This window comes from Condylostylus longicornis, unplaced genomic scaffold, assembly GCF_029603195.1.
Source record: "Condylostylus longicornis isolate FDR11 unplaced genomic scaffold, ASM2960319v2 ptg000022l, whole genome shotgun sequence".
In the NCBI taxonomy this organism is placed as follows: Eukaryota; Metazoa; Arthropoda; class Insecta; order Diptera; family Dolichopodidae; genus Condylostylus; species Condylostylus longicornis.
In genome coordinates this window covers 374,715-393,414 of record NW_026577991.1, presented here as the reverse complement: position 1 = coordinate 393,414, position 18,700 = coordinate 374,715, and the positions used below count along the sequence as shown (strand labels likewise).

General features: G+C 24.7%; 2 protein-coding genes across 2 annotated transcripts in view; both read right to left on the bottom strand.

The window, feature by feature from the left end:
- Positions 1-841: 841 nt before the first annotated feature.
- LOC129606930 (uncharacterized) overlaps positions 842-18,700 on the bottom strand; it is a 44,117-nt gene continuing 26,258 nt past the window's right edge. The window contains exons 21-51 of the mRNA XM_055517577.1: positions 18,387-18,517; positions 17,834-17,865; positions 17,375-17,430; positions 17,235-17,318; positions 16,416-16,607; positions 15,084-15,178; positions 14,866-14,955; positions 14,613-14,694; positions 12,315-12,365; positions 11,572-11,869; positions 10,867-11,029; positions 10,676-10,765; positions 9,346-9,371; positions 7,784-7,905; positions 7,538-7,729; positions 7,265-7,459; positions 6,791-7,065; positions 6,354-6,508; positions 5,972-6,134; positions 5,744-5,833; positions 5,613-5,682; positions 4,660-4,682; positions 3,972-4,066; positions 3,422-3,507; positions 3,148-3,225; positions 2,642-2,833; positions 2,345-2,539; positions 1,780-2,051; positions 1,548-1,702; positions 1,017-1,269; positions 842-931 (exon numbers count right to left, since the gene is read on the bottom strand). Of these exons, the coding sequence (XP_055373552.1) occupies positions 842-931; positions 1,017-1,269; positions 1,548-1,702; positions 1,780-2,051; positions 2,345-2,539; positions 2,642-2,833; positions 3,148-3,225; positions 3,422-3,507; positions 3,972-4,066; positions 4,660-4,682; positions 5,613-5,682; positions 5,744-5,833; positions 5,972-6,134; positions 6,354-6,508; positions 6,791-7,065; positions 7,265-7,459; positions 7,538-7,729; positions 7,784-7,905; positions 9,346-9,371; positions 10,676-10,765; positions 10,867-11,029; positions 11,572-11,869; positions 12,315-12,365; positions 14,613-14,694; positions 14,866-14,955; positions 15,084-15,178; positions 16,416-16,607; positions 17,235-17,318; positions 17,375-17,430; positions 17,834-17,865; positions 18,387-18,517 (4,091 nt within the window). The remainder of the gene's footprint in view (positions 932-1,016; positions 1,270-1,547; positions 1,703-1,779; positions 2,052-2,344; positions 2,540-2,641; positions 2,834-3,147; positions 3,226-3,421; positions 3,508-3,971; positions 4,067-4,659; positions 4,683-5,612; positions 5,683-5,743; positions 5,834-5,971; positions 6,135-6,353; positions 6,509-6,790; positions 7,066-7,264; positions 7,460-7,537; positions 7,730-7,783; positions 7,906-9,345; positions 9,372-10,675; positions 10,766-10,866; positions 11,030-11,571; positions 11,870-12,314; positions 12,366-14,612; positions 14,695-14,865; positions 14,956-15,083; positions 15,179-16,415; positions 16,608-17,234; positions 17,319-17,374; positions 17,431-17,833; positions 17,866-18,386; positions 18,518-18,700) is intronic.
- On the bottom strand, positions 14,554-17,588 carry LOC129606967 (gustatory receptor for sugar taste 64f-like). Its single transcript, XM_055517620.1, has 5 exons — positions 17,553-17,588; positions 17,375-17,485; positions 15,084-15,246; positions 14,866-14,955; positions 14,554-14,694 (listed from the first exon to the last, which is right to left on the bottom strand). Exons 2-5 carry the CDS (start codon positions 17,395-17,397, stop codon positions 14,605-14,607), a joined length of 366 nt encoding a protein of 121 aa, XP_055373595.1. The 5' UTR covers positions 17,398-17,485; positions 17,553-17,588; the 3' UTR covers positions 14,554-14,604.

The window sequence follows — 18,700 nt, the reverse complement described above, 5'->3', positions numbered from 1 at the left end:
TTTAAATGAAACGAAAAGAATTTTGGATTATCATTACTTACCTTTTGTCAGAAAACACAAAAAAAATTAAGTAAAAACTTTTAGAGTTGAAAAATTCTTTGTAACTTAATTAATGACTTCTTTTTCTTTTTATATGATACGTTATTGACGTAGGACCGCAACTGCTGTATAGACGATTTTAAAGTAAAAAGTCAATTTGGACAATGCATTTGTATTTTCTTTGTATTCGAGTATATGTTACTAAATCAACAAAAATTATTAAGATTATAATCAATGTAAATGTGCTGAACATTTGCAAAACAAAAAATTATTATTGAAAAACTGATAATTTTTGGTCAAAGTGTCGAAACTTTTACCGTAATCGGTCATGATAATATTAATTTGATAAAAAATTTTTTTTCAAATTTATAATTTTCCCTCTGTTTGAAATTTACATTTATTATAAATGTACTCTTTAAAATCCTATTTGTATTCTTGATTAATATTAAATTTATCTGGATATGAAAATACTATTACACAAGCATTTTATGAACATAAGGACTTTATTTTTACTACAAAATTTAAAATCATTTCATTCCACATGTAATATTTATATTTTTTTGGGAATAAATCTCCTTACAAGTGTCCTGAATGAACTCTTAAATTATTTATAATTACATAATATGTATTGGGAAAATTTCGTTTAATTATTACATTTCAATAGAACTATTAAGTTTAGTTAATCCATAAATCTTTTTAAGTTGTTGTCTTTATATGATAAACATACTCGTATATATGCATACGCACAAGCGTATATTTAATTATTACTTGACAAACATTTTCAAATTGATTGTCAATATAATTAAGTTTTTTCTCCATAACAACCAAGCGTAATTTCATTTTCATGAAATTGTATTAAAACTAATTCATATGTTACAATTGTGCCAGCAATCTGCAAAATACCAAAATAGAAATCTTAAAAATTATAAACTTAACATCTATTAAATATAATATAAGATTTTTCTGGTGTTTTTTACAGTTAAAACAAGTGTTTTCGTTATGTAGAAAAATTTCATTCCTGATAAAGCTACTAATCCTTGATTAACATCATCAGTGAATCTTTTGACTTCAGACACCCAAGAATCTTTTGGTACACTTCGAAATATTTCAAGTGGTTTTTTTGATTCAACATTGATTGAAGCTGCTGTAAGTGAAACTGCAAGTGTTCTTCCAATTAAAAATCCCAAAGAAAAATAAAAATATAGGCCATGAGCAAAAGAAGGCATTTTGCTAAAACAAGCAATATTTATTATTTTATATTCACATATGTATATTGGGAAAATATTTACAAAAATTAATAATATTTCTCAATTAATTACAACTAAACACAAAACTAAGGGAATTAAACATTTAGTTAACTCTGTCGTATCAGATCAAAACATAACTCATTGCTGAGACAAAAGTTAAAATAACATTTTAAATAACGATAGAGTACAACAATTTAAACATTTTTGAGCAATTATGTAATTAATTGGGGAATAATATCACATAATAATTCTATAGTTTACTTCAAAGATTTTAACAATTGTACACAAATAAAATATAAATTGTTTGAAAAAGATGCCATCATAATAAACGAAATCGCATTATCCACTTTTTCACATAAAGAACATGCATTTCTATAATAATTTCTGTAGTTACTCCAAAACTCATTGGACATCGCCTAAAAACAAATTACAATGAAAATCTAATTTTATTATAATATTACAAAAAAAACTTTATTATTATTCTAATACTAACCTGTCCTCTGTAACGTTCTAAGTTGTCATTTATTTGTTTAAAACGAGCTTTTAATCCAACACTAATAATCATTATAAAAGCATCCATAAAATTCCAACCAAAAGTTAAAAAAATATTTAAAATTTTTCCGTAAATTGCTAAAGCAGGGTCATATTCAAAAAAATGAAATATGTGTGATAATTGTGACCGAAAGAAACTCTCTATTGGATCATTTGCGTTTGGACAATAATTTGCGTAATGAACTAATGAAATCATATTCAAAATATGTTCAGCTTTATAATAGAAAAAGAAAAAATTTGTATATTTTTAAATATAAAAATTTAAAATATTATTTTACTAAATATATTTGAAAAACTGAGTGATGAAATACACTGAATATGGTAAAAATGTGTAGTAAAGATACAAACAAAAAATTTAAACCTCCCACACAAGTTTTTATATTTTTTATCAAAAACGTAGTTTTAACCTCGCATCCTTCAAAATTTTATAAAGGAGCTTAGATATGGTTGTTTATATTGTATTTCATCACTTAAGTTTTACATAAAATATTAGCATTTATGTATACTCATTGATAATACTACAGCAAGCGACATAATCCATTGAATTTTATAAGCTAACGATCTTTTCTTTTTTTGATTTGTGTATGGTGGTATTTCTTTTTCGTTTCTCTCCCATGCTAACATTAAATTTGGCCATTCTCTTGCCAATTTAATAAAACTCAATGATATAACAATGTTGCTTATATGAAATATTACTGGATCTTTTATATAAAAAAAATCATTTGTATATATGTATATAATGTACTTTTAAGAAATATATCAAATATTAATTTTAATTATAACATAAATACCTACATACTTACCTACATCATTAAAGTTTCGATTTTCGTCAAAATACCAATATATCGTTATTATTGAATCAATTAATATACAAAAAAAATATGTAATTGAATATATTGTACGAAAATTCTTCCATGAAAATGATAAATGCGCTGCGGATTTCTCTCGAATACCAGCTACTGGCATCAGTGCAAAACATTGAGCAAATATCAAAACTATAAAAGTAATTTTAAATTTTTAAAAATACTTAGTAATTGTTCATAATTTTTAGGTCAAGAAGAAAAACAATATTTCGACTTGTTATACTTGAATAAAAAAAAAAAATTCAAAATTTATTATTTTTTACTTTATAAAAATTTCATCACCAAAGGCTTGAATATGCTTCAATTATTACACTAAATTTTAAAATAATTTTTTTGAGATAATAACATAAGTTCACAAAAATCGAAGTCATTATTTCAAGTTATTCATTTTCATTTCTACACTTCTATATATATTTTAATTTAATTTCTATTTATTAAAATCTTACCTGGTCCAATAGCTTCATAAAAACTTCCGTTATATATAAAAGAATTTTTGTTCCCTCGTTGAAAAAATTTCGATTTTCCTAATAAATACATTAATTAAAAAAAGGAAACATCAGCACAAGACTAAACGCTTTGTGCATTTTTCGAATATAATCCAGAAAATGTCAATTAAATTTTTATTATAAATATATTTATTTAATAATACATTTGAAATAAGAATTTTAACAAAATTGTATTTTTAAAATATACAAAAAAAATTGTTCCTTTTTCATTTACTTGGAAAAATCTCAATTTTTTGACTGCTATTGACATTTTTCGGTCGCGTGACTTCTCCTCTTCTTACATTGATGATCACTTCCTTCCTGTTTGTTTATTTTTGAAAAAAAGAACAATAAAAAAAGATTTTATAATATAAAGTTCAATATCCGCAGCATAGAAATTTTTTGTAACAAAAAAAGTACATAAATAAAATTTAAATTAATTTGTTATTATTCAAAAATTAAATATGTAACAAATAATCTAGCAATTCTTGAAATTCATCAATAAAATTTGAACACTTCGTAATAATTTTATTATGTATGTTTGTAAAGGATATGCAAATTTTAATACAAATAAATTTTCAAAAAAAAAAAACTAATAAAATTTTTCTCCTCCAATGTAACACGACCATTCATATTGCCGTTTTTAAACTAAATGCTCTATCACTGGACCTACAGAATCAAGAAAAAATTATTGGAAAATCAAATCCCAGCATCTTAGTGCTTTTATAATATTGGCACATTTATTTAAAACTTAAAATCATAATTTTTGAAATTTAAATTCATACCTTTTGCTGTGAACTTTTACCTCATTTGTAATTGAATTTTTATTAGGTGGTACATTTTTCATTCTGTTATTTAAATTAAATAATCGCATTTTGAGCTTGTTATTGTATAAGCATAAAAAAAATAAATAAAATTGTTAATATTTACAAATTTTTAATTTTCAATAAATGTCACTTAACAAATACTATTTCCACTTGATATTTATAGCAAATACCCGTCATTAGCATTTCAACAACAAGAATAAAAAAATTTTCTTATTAACAAAGTCAAGCAAACAAAATAAATAATTACAAAATTAAAAATTTTAAAATTCATTTCATATTTTCATTTTAAAGAAGCGTAAGTTTTCATTAATCGGAAAAAAAATTATTTAATTAAAAACAAAAATATAAATTACAACAATTCATTATAAAATTTTTTTTGTACTTGAACCTAATACGAAAATTTCAAATAACAAATAAGGCTATTAATAAAATGACAAGACAATTACATTATCACTAATGTAACCATTATTATTATGATTGGAGAAAAACAAAGTTAATTCAAGGTTTTTCTTTAATACGGATATATCTATATATATACATATATATATATATATATGTTCTTGTGCGTGTGTGTGAGTGAATATTTCGTTCTCATATAATTATTTTCAAAATTATCAAACGCGAATATTCCTTGCGATTGGTTTACTTGATCTGTATAATTTTTACATGCTGTAAAAGAAATCCTAAAAAAATTACAGAACTAGTTATTGAAAACAAAATTCAATATTACTGAATTTAGAAAACTTTCGAAATAGGAGTTTGGTGAAAAATTCAGCAGTTGTGTTAAAAGCGGTCGTAAGCCTAATAAATTATGATTTTGATGTCCTACATATATATTTTAAAATTCAGAGAATATATATACATAGATCGAAAAATTTTTAAATTTTTCACAAAATATTTATCAAATAGTAATTATAAAATTTGGACAATATTAAAAAGTTCAATGAAAAAATTATTTAATAATTGGCTTCTAATGTTGTATTTCAAAATTTCAAAAACTATTTATGTATATACATTTTACAACAAATAAAAATTTCGACTAGAATAATAAAGACCGCGAGATCATTTCATTTTATTTTATATAAAAATATATTATTTATTACTATTATATGAAGGATAATAATAAAAATTTTCGTTAAAATTTCTTTAAAATTTTTTATTGTTAACGAGTTAAAACTTTTTTTGCGATTATTACGTTATATATGCAAAACATTAACACATTAATAAGAATTTACAATATACATTGCGCTTAAACAAATTACTTACTCGAATCGCTATACGTATCTTATTAACATTGAAAAGAATGTAAATTATTTTCCTTTTTATGTCATTTTGAATTTGTATACAACTACATACTTAGAAATACCTTAATACTTTATACATAACAAAATTTAGCCAAATTTAAAACTAGTCTTAATAAAAATCTTAAATAAAATTAAAAAAAAATAGTTAAACAAATCCTTAATTACTCAAAAATTTTAAAAAGTTGTAGTTTTTAAATATGTAAGTACTTAAAAATCATAAATTTAAAATTTCTTTATATATTTCCTGAAGTGACTTTAACATTTTTTTTTTTTTTTTTTAAAAAGTTAAATTAACATGTTTCTTGTGCATCATCTTTAGTGAATTGAATTAGGACCAATTCATAAGTCACTATAGTTCCAGCAACCTTAAAAAAAGTACGCATGAAATTTTTATAAATTTTTTTCCAATATTTGCAAAAAAGATACCGTTATCACTACACTTCTAGTTATATGAAAAAATTTCATTCCAGTTAACGCAATTACATCTGATGAAACTTCTTCAGAGAATCTCTTTACCTTTAAAAATATTTAGAAAAAAATTAAGTTTTTATTAATTCTAAATAATTAAATATGAATTAATACTTATAATTAAAATATGAATTTAGATATAAATGTTTACTAATGATTATATATTTCAAAAATAGTTTGACTTACTTCTTGACACCATGATTCTCTGGGTACTGAACGAAAAACTTTAATTGGTTTTTTTGCTTCATCATTAATTTCAGAAGAATACAATGAAATCATTAACGTTCGACCCAAAAGAAATATGAGTGAAAACCAAAAATATAATCCATGTTCCAGTGAAGGTTTCTTACTTTGTTTAATAAAAAAATTGAAAAATTTTATTTCATATTAAACACATATGTATGTACATAAAATTTCTTAAAAAAAACTTCATTTTAAAACAACATAATATTGCCATATACATATTTAAAAAATTGTATTTAATTATTTGAGTTCAAAGATGTTATAGGTTATGCTTATTCATAATGCATTATTTATATAAAATAATTCATTAGTGGCATTTACTTACTTTATACTTCTTAATAATTTTCCGCAAACAAAATACAAATTATTTGAGAACGATATTAAGGTAATAAGAGATATAACGTCATCTACTTCATCACATAAAACACAAAGTGCACGATAATGTAATCGATGTTCTAACCAAAATGATTGTGGCATTTGCTTAAATAGTTTTGCTCATTTAAAATGTATAAAAGAAACTTTCATTATAAAACCTTTAAAACTAATAATAATTTAAAAAAAATAAAATGGAAAAACTAAAATTTCATGCATAAAATTAACACTGAAACAAAAATGTAAATTATTTTCCTTTTTTTGTAATTTTTACTTTGTATACAAGTGCATATTTACAAATACCTCAATTTATATGTATATTAGTTTTTTTTTTTGATAACAAGTTGTGTTACAAATACAATCTCTTAATATTATCATTATAAATCTTACCAATCCTTTTACTTCCATTAAACTTTCATTTACTTGTTTAAATCTCTCTGAAAGACCAACACTTATAATCATTACAAATATATCCATATAAGTCCAAAGAAAAGTGCATAAAACTCCAATGTATTTTGAAAAAATGCCAAGCCATCTTGAATATTCAAAATACGCAAACATGCTATCTGATGCTGAATACAAATAACTATCCCAGGGGCTATCCGGGAACATTGGACAATTTTTAACATAATAAAGAACAGTTGCAGTGCTTAAAACATGTTCAACTAAAAATCATAAAATATTTAGTAAGTTCAATTCTTCATCACACACAGATTTAAGTAAGTGGTTGAAAAAAAAGATGAATCTTCAAAATACTCAAAATGCTGTTTTAAATTTTGAACATTTATATATCATATAAAAAAAATATGAATAAATTGACTCTTCTTGTTTTAGCGTTTTGAAAAATAACAGGAAAATAAGAACCTAATGATAATCCCATCCCGATTATTGTAATATTTCTAATACGGCGTTTTAATGAAAATTTTTGTTTATGTGTTTTATGTGGTGGCAATTTTGTTTCAACTCTTTCCCAATGTTGCATTAAATCTGGCCATTTTTGAGCAACAAATATGAGCTTTATTGAGACGATGATTACTAATGTGTAAAATATCACCGGTTCTTGAACAAAAAAATATATATATATATATTATAATGCAAATACATATGTATATATATATGTATTTGTATAATACTTACCGGACGATTTAAATTGAATTGGTCGACTGAATACCCAAATATAAGTCATACTCGCACAAAATATTTCAGATAATACTACAAAAATACTGTGCAATGTACGAATATTAGACCATTTAAAATACAAATCTTGAGAATTTTTTTTATATATTCCCCCAACTGGCATAAATCCAAATAATTGAGTCAAAATCAAAACTGAAATGTTAAAGATTATTACTTATTATTTATTTTAGTTAGTATAAAATTTACCTGGACCCATAGCTTCATAAAAACTTCCACTACGTAATAGGTCATCTTTGGTATCCGTACTCAAGTATTTTAATTTTTCTTTATGAACACTTTTGTTCACAAAGTTTTTATCAATCTTTTTTCTATTAAATTTCATATTATTTTTAATAATTTTTATCAAATTTTTATTATGTTTATTTCATTAAAATATTTTATTTATCCATCAGACTATATATGATTCACATTCACATGAATCACCTCAATTAAATCAAACATAACATAATATGTATTATACAACTGGCTTGAATTGTTTGAAAAATTCAAAAGTCTAACTACGTAAAACCTTAAAAAAATTTATATGAAATCTATTTAAATTAGTAAACAAAATCTAAATTATTCATATGTATATGCAAGCATATATAACGACGGTTGCGGGCATTAGTAATATACTCTTAGTGTGCAATTGTACGGTAAACAGGGCATTAAAAATTCAATTATCAAAACTTCATATATTACACTAAATCACTATTTTATTATTTTCAAACCATATTATCAATAAGTCCTTTTTTTTTAATCCTTATTTTTGTTGCTACAATAGTTTAAAAGAGAATTTATAAGTGCTATATAATAAAAACAACAGCGCAATAATTAGCTAATATACATAATTCAATTAGTAAAGCTTTTTTATTTGTAGATATGACTGTATATTCATATTTAATTGTTAATTATTGTTTACCATTTTCAACAACTTTCAAAAATAAATAATAAAATAGAGATCACGAATGAAATAATCATATAGATTTGCTTTAGCACAGTTATGAAAACTTAATTCAGGTATTAATTAAGAACGTACTAACACGCGGGATTTGTGGATCTTTCATGTTGTTACGTATTTTTAAAGAAGTTCACGTAGAGTTTTATGTGACTGATATAATCTAAGAATTAATAGCTAACTTTTTAAAACGCGACATATGTTCTTTGTTAAAGCAACTTATGACCCGAGGTGACACCACCTGATTCTCGGAGAGCGATATTTGGCATGACCAAATTTGGTGAATTTTTCTTAAAATCCTTACCGAAGTCTCGTACAGGAAGTATCAATTCTAGTGAGTAAATCTTGCTCATTTTCAATATTTATGTATATCTCCGTGTAGTAAAAATATGCATCGGTTCCAAATTCCAATTTTTTGCGTTGTCCATTCAGAGCTTCGACAACAGACTAACATACATAATTTACCTTCTTAGTTTTTTAAAATCATCATTAATAAAAATGTTAGTTTTTATTGCTCATAAATAAAAACTGCTCGTTTGCTGTAAATTGTCGTAATGAAATAATAGCAGTTTTCGTACATAATAATAAAAATAAATAATTTGTGCTTGATTATATTTATTATTCTTATGAGTAGTAAAACAAAGTTAAAAACCATTTGTATTAGTAATTTTAAAAAACACGGAGTATTCAGCACGCACATCAGCGTATTCTAATAAGTGTACTTGTAAATGCAACAAATTCCATTATTCAAGCACATAAATTCGTTATTTCATTTCTTGTGAAACTAAAACGCAACTGCATTAAAACTAACTCATAAGTGACTATAGTTCCTGCAACCTGAAAAATAAAAATTTCTTTATTAATAAATTATGAAAAAATTGCAATATAAATAATAAAGTTGGGTCAAACCAATGGTTTGTATTGTAGCACTTTTCCCTTAAACAAGTGAAAATACTGCTTTTAAAAACAGTCTATGTATATCCACCACACTATTAAAATTATTTTCATTTATAAACGAAACTATTTCTAGGATTGCATATATTTAGGATGAACCATTTATGCAGTCTTTGAAATAAAGCAAAATTTAATATAAACAGGGGTTAACATAATGCTCGATTTTAAGGGTTAATTGTGTGAGTTAAGAAAAATAATTATATTTTTTAATTTCATGGAATTTACCGTTAGCTTTTTGTGTTTATAGAAATTTGAAAAAGCTTGCGGTTTCAGAAATATAAGGTGTCAAAAATGCATATTTCACAAATTTCAAGAGGCCATAACTTGAGAGGGGGTGGAGATGGAAAAAAATTTTAATACTACTAACGAAATGAACTACTTGTTAATGTCTAAAAGCTCTTAAAATTTCAAGCTTCTACAGGCTGGGGTCTAGAAGAAAAACGACATGAAAAATTTGGAAAAAAAGGACTTTAGATAACGGTAAATTTGAACGGCCATTTTGTTTTTCTAAAGTTTAACTATAGTATACCGCGGTAGAGCAAGCAAGTCACTGCCTTTCTGCGTTTGCAAAATTTCAAAAATGCTTATGGTTTCATTGCAACAAATAGTTAAAATAGGCCATTTTTAGTGCTTTGGGGGGGTATAACTTCTAGAGGGGGGGAGATAGGTAAAAATTTTGTTCTACGAAAATAAGTTTCTAGTAAAGATCTATGTACGTATTAAATTTCAGCTTTCTATCTTTAAGAATGTAGAAGTTTTGTAAACAGACACACGGACAGACGGACGGACGGACGGACGGACGGACAGAGTGAAACTAATAAGCACTTTTTTTCAAAAAATTTTTGGAAAAGTGCTAAAAACAAGAAATTACAACAACGCACTACTATCGCAACCTTAAACTGAAAAAAATTATAATTCTTAAATAGATATAACCCAAAACGTCTTAATCAATTAAAACTGTTATTGCAATAACTTTCAATTAATAAGAGCGTGAAAGTTTATATTAACAAAGCTCATGTAGTTGATGTTTATTATTACGGAGAGCTATTCAATCGATTTTGAGTTAAGACGATTTAAGACGTTTTGGTACAGAATTTCAATCTTTTATAAAGGTTATAATAGTAGTATTGAAATGCGTTTTATTATAATCAATATATTTCCTAAATTAAATAATATTTTTTCCTAACACTTAGCATCAATTTCTTCGTGATGTAAAAAAAGTTCTTTCCAGTTAATGCAGCTTGCGTATTTGTTATTAATTCTACAAAACGTCTTGCCTAGAAAAATGAAAATTTGTTTTTAAATATTTTAAAGTGTTCAAAATTTTTAAAGATTTTTATAAATTTTAAACAATTTTATAGAATCCCCATGCACTAACCTCTTTTTTATAACATTTCCCAGGTATGGATCTCAAAATAATTAAAGGTTTTTTAGATTCATCATAAATTTTCGATGCACAAAGAGATACACTCATGGTACGAAAAATCAAAAATGTTAATGAAAACCAAAAATAAATTGCTCTTAATGAAGATCGTGCCGGTCTGTGTTGTAAAATCAATTAAAATCAAATAAAAAAAAAAAATAATTTTCCCAAAACAATTATTTTACAAACATTTTACATACATATGTACATATATTTTATTCATAAGGCATATTTAAATTTAATGTTTTTGGAATATAACACTTATTTTTCTTACTTAAAACTGTAAAATAGCTGAATACAAATGTGATAAAGATTATTCAAAAATGAAATTAGTATAAGTGTACCAAAAACTCGATCGACATGCTTGACTAAAACTATTAACTTTGTATACTGAAATCGTAACTTGATACAGTCTTCACAAGGGATTTCCTATAAGTACAAAAAAATTGTAATTTTCTTCAAATAACTAAAATTTTAAATTTACTTACTTTTTCATAATATTGATAAAAATGTTCATTGAAATTTTTAAATAATTTAACAAGTCCTAAACTTGTGACGATTATCAAAACATCAGTAAAATTCCATGCGAAAGTACAATACAAGTTGAATAAAGTTAAAAAGAATCCACTTATGCGATAATATTGAAAAATGGAAAAATACATTGGGAAAGCTTGATGAAAATATACTTCTAGAATATTTTTGTCATTTTCAGAACATACTGTTACCATTTTAATATCTTTAATAATGGACATTGTGTGTTCAAATGTTAAACATATAAGCATAAATATAGTTGTATATTTTATAACTCTATTTGATTTATCAGTACTACAATTACGATAATGGACCATATGGTTTAATTCAATATTTTCCCAATTTTGCAACATTTTTGGCCATTTACGAGCAATACGAACAAATTCACACATTGTTATTGAAGCATTTATAAACCAAATGAATGCGCCTGTTTATAAATTTAAAAAAAATTAAAAATAATAATTATAATGATTGTACAGTTGTTAGGCAATGTTAAAAGTAAAGCTAAAATTTTCACTACAATATGCAAAGAAATGATGAAAAACATGCTAAAAGGACAATCATAAAATTTGTTTTATGATGTCCTTAATCTATCTTCAATATTCATTTGTCTTTTAACTGTTTCACCAAGTATATAATCACAGTTTATTAATTAATTTTATTTTTAATAAGTATTAATTATTTTAAAGATCATATTTTGTGTGTTATCTTTAGTTCAGCATATTATTTACCTATTTCATCGAAACTAACATTTGCACTAATCATGCAATATATATTTACACCCGAAACGAAAAACCCACAAATGACCAAAAAAATTGCATATAGTGTTCGTAAATTTATCAATTTGAATTTTAAATGTAAAGCTGATGTACCAGTTATGCCACTTACAGGTATCAACGCAAAACACTGACCAATAAATAAACCTGAAGACATTATAAAAGAAATTCATTAAAATACATGTTAAATACATATATAATATATTTATATATACTTACAAAGTCTGACATTTTTGTGAAAAGTTTGATAATTTTGGATTATAATTTCCAATTCTTTTTCTTTGATGTCTTTTACAATCTTTTCTTTTGAATTTGACAATATACAAATACATACGAATTATACTTTTAAGGAAATGTTCAAATTTTTAGACCAATTACCTGAATTATCCCATATTTGTAATTTATTTTTTTTCATTTTAAAATTCACCATTTCAAATTTTTAAAAATCAATTACAAAAAAATGTCTTTAAAAAAAAAAAATGTAGAAAAATTTAAAGTTTAATTTAAATGTAGTTACTTAAATGCTTGCAATCTGTGAATGTCTGTTTCGTACTTAAATAAAACTGGACAAGTAATTTAAATTTATAGATTTCATTCACAAAATATCAACTTCCATAATCAGTCAATCTAGTTTTAATCTGTTTTGCTCTTTATCAAGACCGAAAAATAAATAAGATTTTAAATGACAACTTAATTTTTTTTAATATAGTTGAACCAAATAATCAAACTAATAAGTTTTATTTTGAATATACCGAAACTACTAGTTTTTCCAAATATTTTCTACAAACATACATCAAACATGTATGTTAACCATTCAAAGCCAAATTTTAGTCAAATCTGTTTATAGAAAATAAAAAACTTAAGTAAATCAAAATTCAATTTCTATTTTGTAGTATTGAAAATTATTTTAAAATTATAAAACTTTTATCTGACTGTTTCATGTTTATCTTATTTTTGAAATCTTTTTCAATAAAATTTATTTTACTATTATTATCTAATTTACATATTTAAAGTTAAATTTGTAAATAATTTTTTCTAAAGATATTGTAATATTTATATTAAGGTATAATTTTGATTATAAAATAAAAAAGACAGAATACCTATGTATATTTGCAATTTAAGTTTTATTATTTTACATTATATTATTGGGTATGTGAAAAGATACAGATAACACATAAAAAACGAGTACGTATATATATATGAGTTGAAGACAGACAAAATATTAGTCAAAAAACAGACGAACAAAGTTTCACAAAGATCCAATATTTTTTACAATAATTTTTTTTAAATTCATTTTTTAAAATACTTCAAAACAAAAATACTTGGGAATTGCGTAACGCTAACACGCAAAGAACAAATTTTGTTTACGCTTCTTCAACGCAACCTGAAGATGTAAAATATACATTTTTCCACATATCTGCTGAATTTCGATATTTGTAATTAGTTATAGGGGATGAGTGATTTAGTTCACAAGAATAGATGTAGCGCAGTATACAGCCAATGGACCAAAACTAATACCATCCTGCATAACATCGTAGTGCCACTGCTTATACAGAACACAATGAATCAAGACTAGAGAAACTCGATAAACAATCAGATTAAGTAAGGCTTAATTGATTACTTGTTTAATCATATTTAAATATGCTCATAGAACAACAAAGACCTCGAAGAATAACAATTATGGAAGGATTCTGGGTAAAAATTTATGGAAACAAAATAAGAAAAAGTACAAAATGATAATGTAGTGCTGGAATATTACGCCTTTCAACAAAAGAGATCAAGATATCTTAATTGAATTATGCAAAATAATATAACTATGTTCACTATCTGAGCATCATCAGGTGTTGGTCTCCCCATTCATGAAGAACTGAAAAAAATGTCAGTCATACAAAATATCAGTAACCTAACCGTATCTTTCAAGTGCCTTTGAATGGTTTCCATAATTCCAAAACTCACATTATAAGTAGAGAAGGATGAATTTTACATAGAACTACAAAAGATTGTGTATAAGATAGCACCCAGAGATAAGATTATGCTTCTTGGGGATTTTAACGCACGAGTGGGAATGATGCTGTCAATAGGGTAAACCACAGATTCAATGGAGATGTAATGAAAAATAATGGGGAGAGAATGATTCAGTTCTTTGCCCAAAATAAATTAAAAATAAGAGTCACAACACAAATACACATTTAGAGATTTTGATTTTTTTTTATCATAATATTTTCTTATCCAATAGTAAACATGAAATTTTCTTGCTTTATTCAACACTGTAAAGTTATAATGTTCTGAAAACAACTTGTTAATAATAAAGTTAACAAATTGAAGAAGTTTATTCTGATTGAAAGTAATGTGAAATTTATATTTAATGTGAGTACATCAATATGCCTTATCCACATGGATCTTGACCTCCTTCAGTGTCAAACGTAAAATGTAACTGTATTAAGACTAGTTCATAGGTAACTATAGTTCCTGCCACCTAAATATAAAACATAAATGCAATATTTAATGTACTATGCTTTAAACATCAATTTATAAAGGATATCTTAAAATAAAATAAATTTATAATAAATGTCACAAACAAAATAATTTGAAAAGTTGAGAAATACTGTCATATTCGTTATACAAAAATATTTCAAACTTTACTTACGCTTAACATGAACTTTCGCGTAATATGAAAAAAATTCATTCCACTTAACGCAGCTTGTGTATTTACTATTAGCTCTAAAAAACGTTTTGCCTAAAAATATGCAATTAATAAATATTACATTATTTTCGATATTATAGATAGATTTAAGAATAAATTAAACCTACGATGTAAAGTAGGACTAAAATAAAAACAGACGAGAATTAATATTTATACGTCACCTCATTTTTATAAAATTTTCCAGGAATAGATCGCAAAATTTTTAATGGTTTTTTAGATTCATCATAAATTTTTGAAGCGCAAAGTGATACAAACGCTGTACGACAAATTAAAAATGTTAATGAAAACCAAAAGTAAAACGCTGTTAATACAAATTTGGCCGGCCTATAAAAAAATTAAAAAAACAAAGTGAAGTTAAAAAAAATTATTACGTTTAATGAATATTTGCTTTTGTAAAGTGCATATTTAAATTTTAAAAATGTTCGTCTAATTTGAATTTTATATACAGTTTTCATACAAATTTTTTGAAATTTGAATAGCGATTATCTCTCTTGCCTAAAACTATAAAAAAGCTGAACACATATGTGATACAGATTACTTGAAAATGAAATTAATATAATGAAACCTATAATGCGGTCCACATGACTTAGTAAAATTAATAACTGACTATATTGTAATCGCATTTTGCAGCAGTCATCGTTCGAAATCGCCTTTAAAAATAAAAATTGTTTGATTTAATTAAATTTTTACAATAAATTATTTATAACTTTAATTTGCATAATGCTAATAATACAAAAAACTGTACGTATTAAAATCGGCTAAAAATTATACTTACACGTCCATAATAAATATTAAAATGTTTATTGAAATTTTTGAATAATCCAACAACTCCCAAGCTTATAACAATTATTAACATATCAGTGAAAATCCATGTAAAAGTACAAATTAAATTTAATAAAATTAAAAAGCATCCACTTATAAGACTATATTCGTATATTGAATAATAAGCCGGAAATGCTCCACGAAAATATGCTTCTGAAATGCTTTCGTTTTTAGTACAGAACATTACAAATTTAATATCTTTTAGAATAGACATTGAGTGGTCACAAATTATGCATATTGGCATGAAAATACTTGCAAAAGTTGTAAATTTATTTATATTAGACAAATTGTAATTAGAATATTTTAACATATTATTCAATTCGATATTCTCCCAATTTTGCAATAATTCAGGCCATTGACGAGCAATGCGAATGAATTCACACATTGTTATGGTAGTGCTTGTGAACCAAAGTAATGCACCTACATGTACACATTATGTTTTAAATTATAAGTTTAGGTTGTAACATTGTGTACGTAGTTTATAATGATATAAAAAAGACGATTCTTGTAATATCACAACAAGCTACTTTTTTAAGGGACGCTTGAAAGTATTAAGTTTTTTCAATTTAAAATAGCGCCACTTAAAAAAAAGGAGTTCTATTTTGTAATTACAAAAATTGTCTTCTGCATATCTCTATAAACTATACACACAATGGTTATATTAAATTTACCAAAACTACCAAAATTCATTTTTGAGCTAAGAATCCAATTCAAATTAATAGCAGCATACGAAAACCCACAAATAATTAAACAGATTGAGCATATTGTCCGTAAATCTTTCCATTTGAATTTCAGATATGAAGCTGATGAAGCAGTTATACCAGTTACAGGCATCAATGCAAAACATTGACCAATAAATAAACCTAAATTTATTTAACATAAGTAATATGTTATAAATAACATAGTGTTATTTATAACATTTATAAAAATAATAATCTACATGTCCATTTGCAACACTAGAAAAAACATAAAACGCTGCAATATGAGCAGAGTAGTTAGAAGAAAAGCCGAAATGATAGGAAAGAAACACGTAAGAATTTTAGCTTTTCGACTAAGGGTATACCACAGAAAATTGGAATCTCCAAATGGGGTGCCCCTAGAGATTTATAAAACTTTAAGAAGGTGTATCTTATCGATAATTCGTTTTAAGGAATGTGAAATTTCAATCCAAAAAAGAAAAGGATATTTCCGAACTATTGAAATGGAGATTTGAACAGTTTACCAGACAAATAAATAAATTTATTCACCGCCTTTTAGCGAAGATACTTTACACTTAACCGAAGAGCACGATGGATTCTCCTTAAATCCGGCACGTGATTATTTTGTATTTCTGAGTTTGTTTGCACAACATAACATATCACTTAAGTTATCTCAAATATATGCAATTTTTTTAAAGTGTTACAAATGTAGATACGAAAAATATATTATATAAGTGTCTTGAATTGGAAAAAATAACAAAATTTTTTTAACTGAAATATACGAGTACTTACAAATTCTAACAGTTTTGTGAAAAGTTTGGCAATTTCTCATTTGGTATTCAATCTCTTTTCTTATGTTATTATTCATCATTTTATCTTTTAAATTCAAACAGTATAATTAAAATTTCTAATCAGTTTAAGTTTTAAATTACCTGATAGAATGTTTTTGTCCCATATTTGTGATTTTTTATGTTTCATATTAGATGACCTTTAGGAATAGTTTGTTTAATCAAATGTTAGTGATTACACAGAAGTGAATTTAACTAAATAAAAATGTAAATTATTGTTTGACAACATAAAATAAATTTGAAAGCCAGCCGAAATGTTTACCTATTTCCTCTATGATTTAAATAACTCAGCTAAATCTTGTGTGAATTTGAGAATGAGTAGTTTTTTCATAAGTAAATCGGAGGGATAAATTTATTTTTCATAAAAATATCCTTAAAAGATTTACTTTCATTTTTCCATTATAATACGAAAATGTGATTTTAAAATCAATGAGATAAATTAAATGATTTTACTTTTTAAATAACACAATATATACATATACAAAGTAAAGTGCTTTATGTTTTTAATTCAAATAAAATTTTACAAAATTTGTATACGCATACCTGTAACGTCCGACTTCTACGAAATATGCTAACTGAAGTTTATAAAATTTATTTACAAATAAATTACTAAAATTGCTTTAAAAAAATATTAAAATATTAATAAAATAATTATGAAACGCTATAATTTTTATATTTGAATTATTAATAAAGTTATTCTTGAATGTAAATAACACATTAAAAATCTATATATAAATGATTGTTCAAATAGTGCAACAAAAAATATACATATATACGAGCAATTTTCCCCTTAAATGATCAAATAATTCACTTACATATGAATGCATTTGCAATGGTCATAAATATTAATGTCGTTGTATTTTTTAAATAACAGGTGATAAAATAAAAATAAATAAAGAAAATACTAATGAAAACCTTTTTAAAAACATTCTTCCATTTGAAAGTACATTAAAGAACTAGTGTAATTAATTTTCTTGCAGATATTAAGTGTAAATATGTAAGGCATTGCAACATTCGTGACAATGCATTGTAAAATATTGCTAATAAAGGAAAAGAAATTGTCTTAATGGGACAATATTATATTCTCATATAAAACACCAGTTGGTATACAACTCTTAGATCGATAGTCCATAGTGAAACCGCTGTTGTTACTGTACAACTCAGTATCTGTTTGATCAGATCTTAAATCTGGATGCTTTCTGGTTGAGGTCGTTTCATGTTTTTTTTCTATTTTAAAGAATTTAGATTTGGATATAAATACATATACAAGTGGCCGCCCTATGAAAATAGGGTGTTGATTAATATATGTGTGTTGGAGCTTGGTACATCGTTAGTACATCAGCTTATACATGGTATCTTCTCTTGTATTGCTCTTTAACTCTTTGACAATACTTTTTAACTTTCGATAAA

Bases quoted from the DNA above. Each gene is read 5' to 3' on its own strand.
- LOC129606967 (XM_055517620.1), bottom strand. From the start codon at position 17,397: ATGGGACAAAAACATTCTATCAG. The intron at 14,956-15,083 runs GTGACGTATAAA...GCATATTTTTAG, and splicing joins GAAAATTTTATAAAAATGAG to GCAAAACGTTTTTTAGAGCT. The intron at 14,695-14,865 runs GTAAGTAAAGTT...TTTTATATTTAG, and splicing joins CGCGAAAGTTCATGTTAAGC to GTGGCAGGAACTATAGTTAC.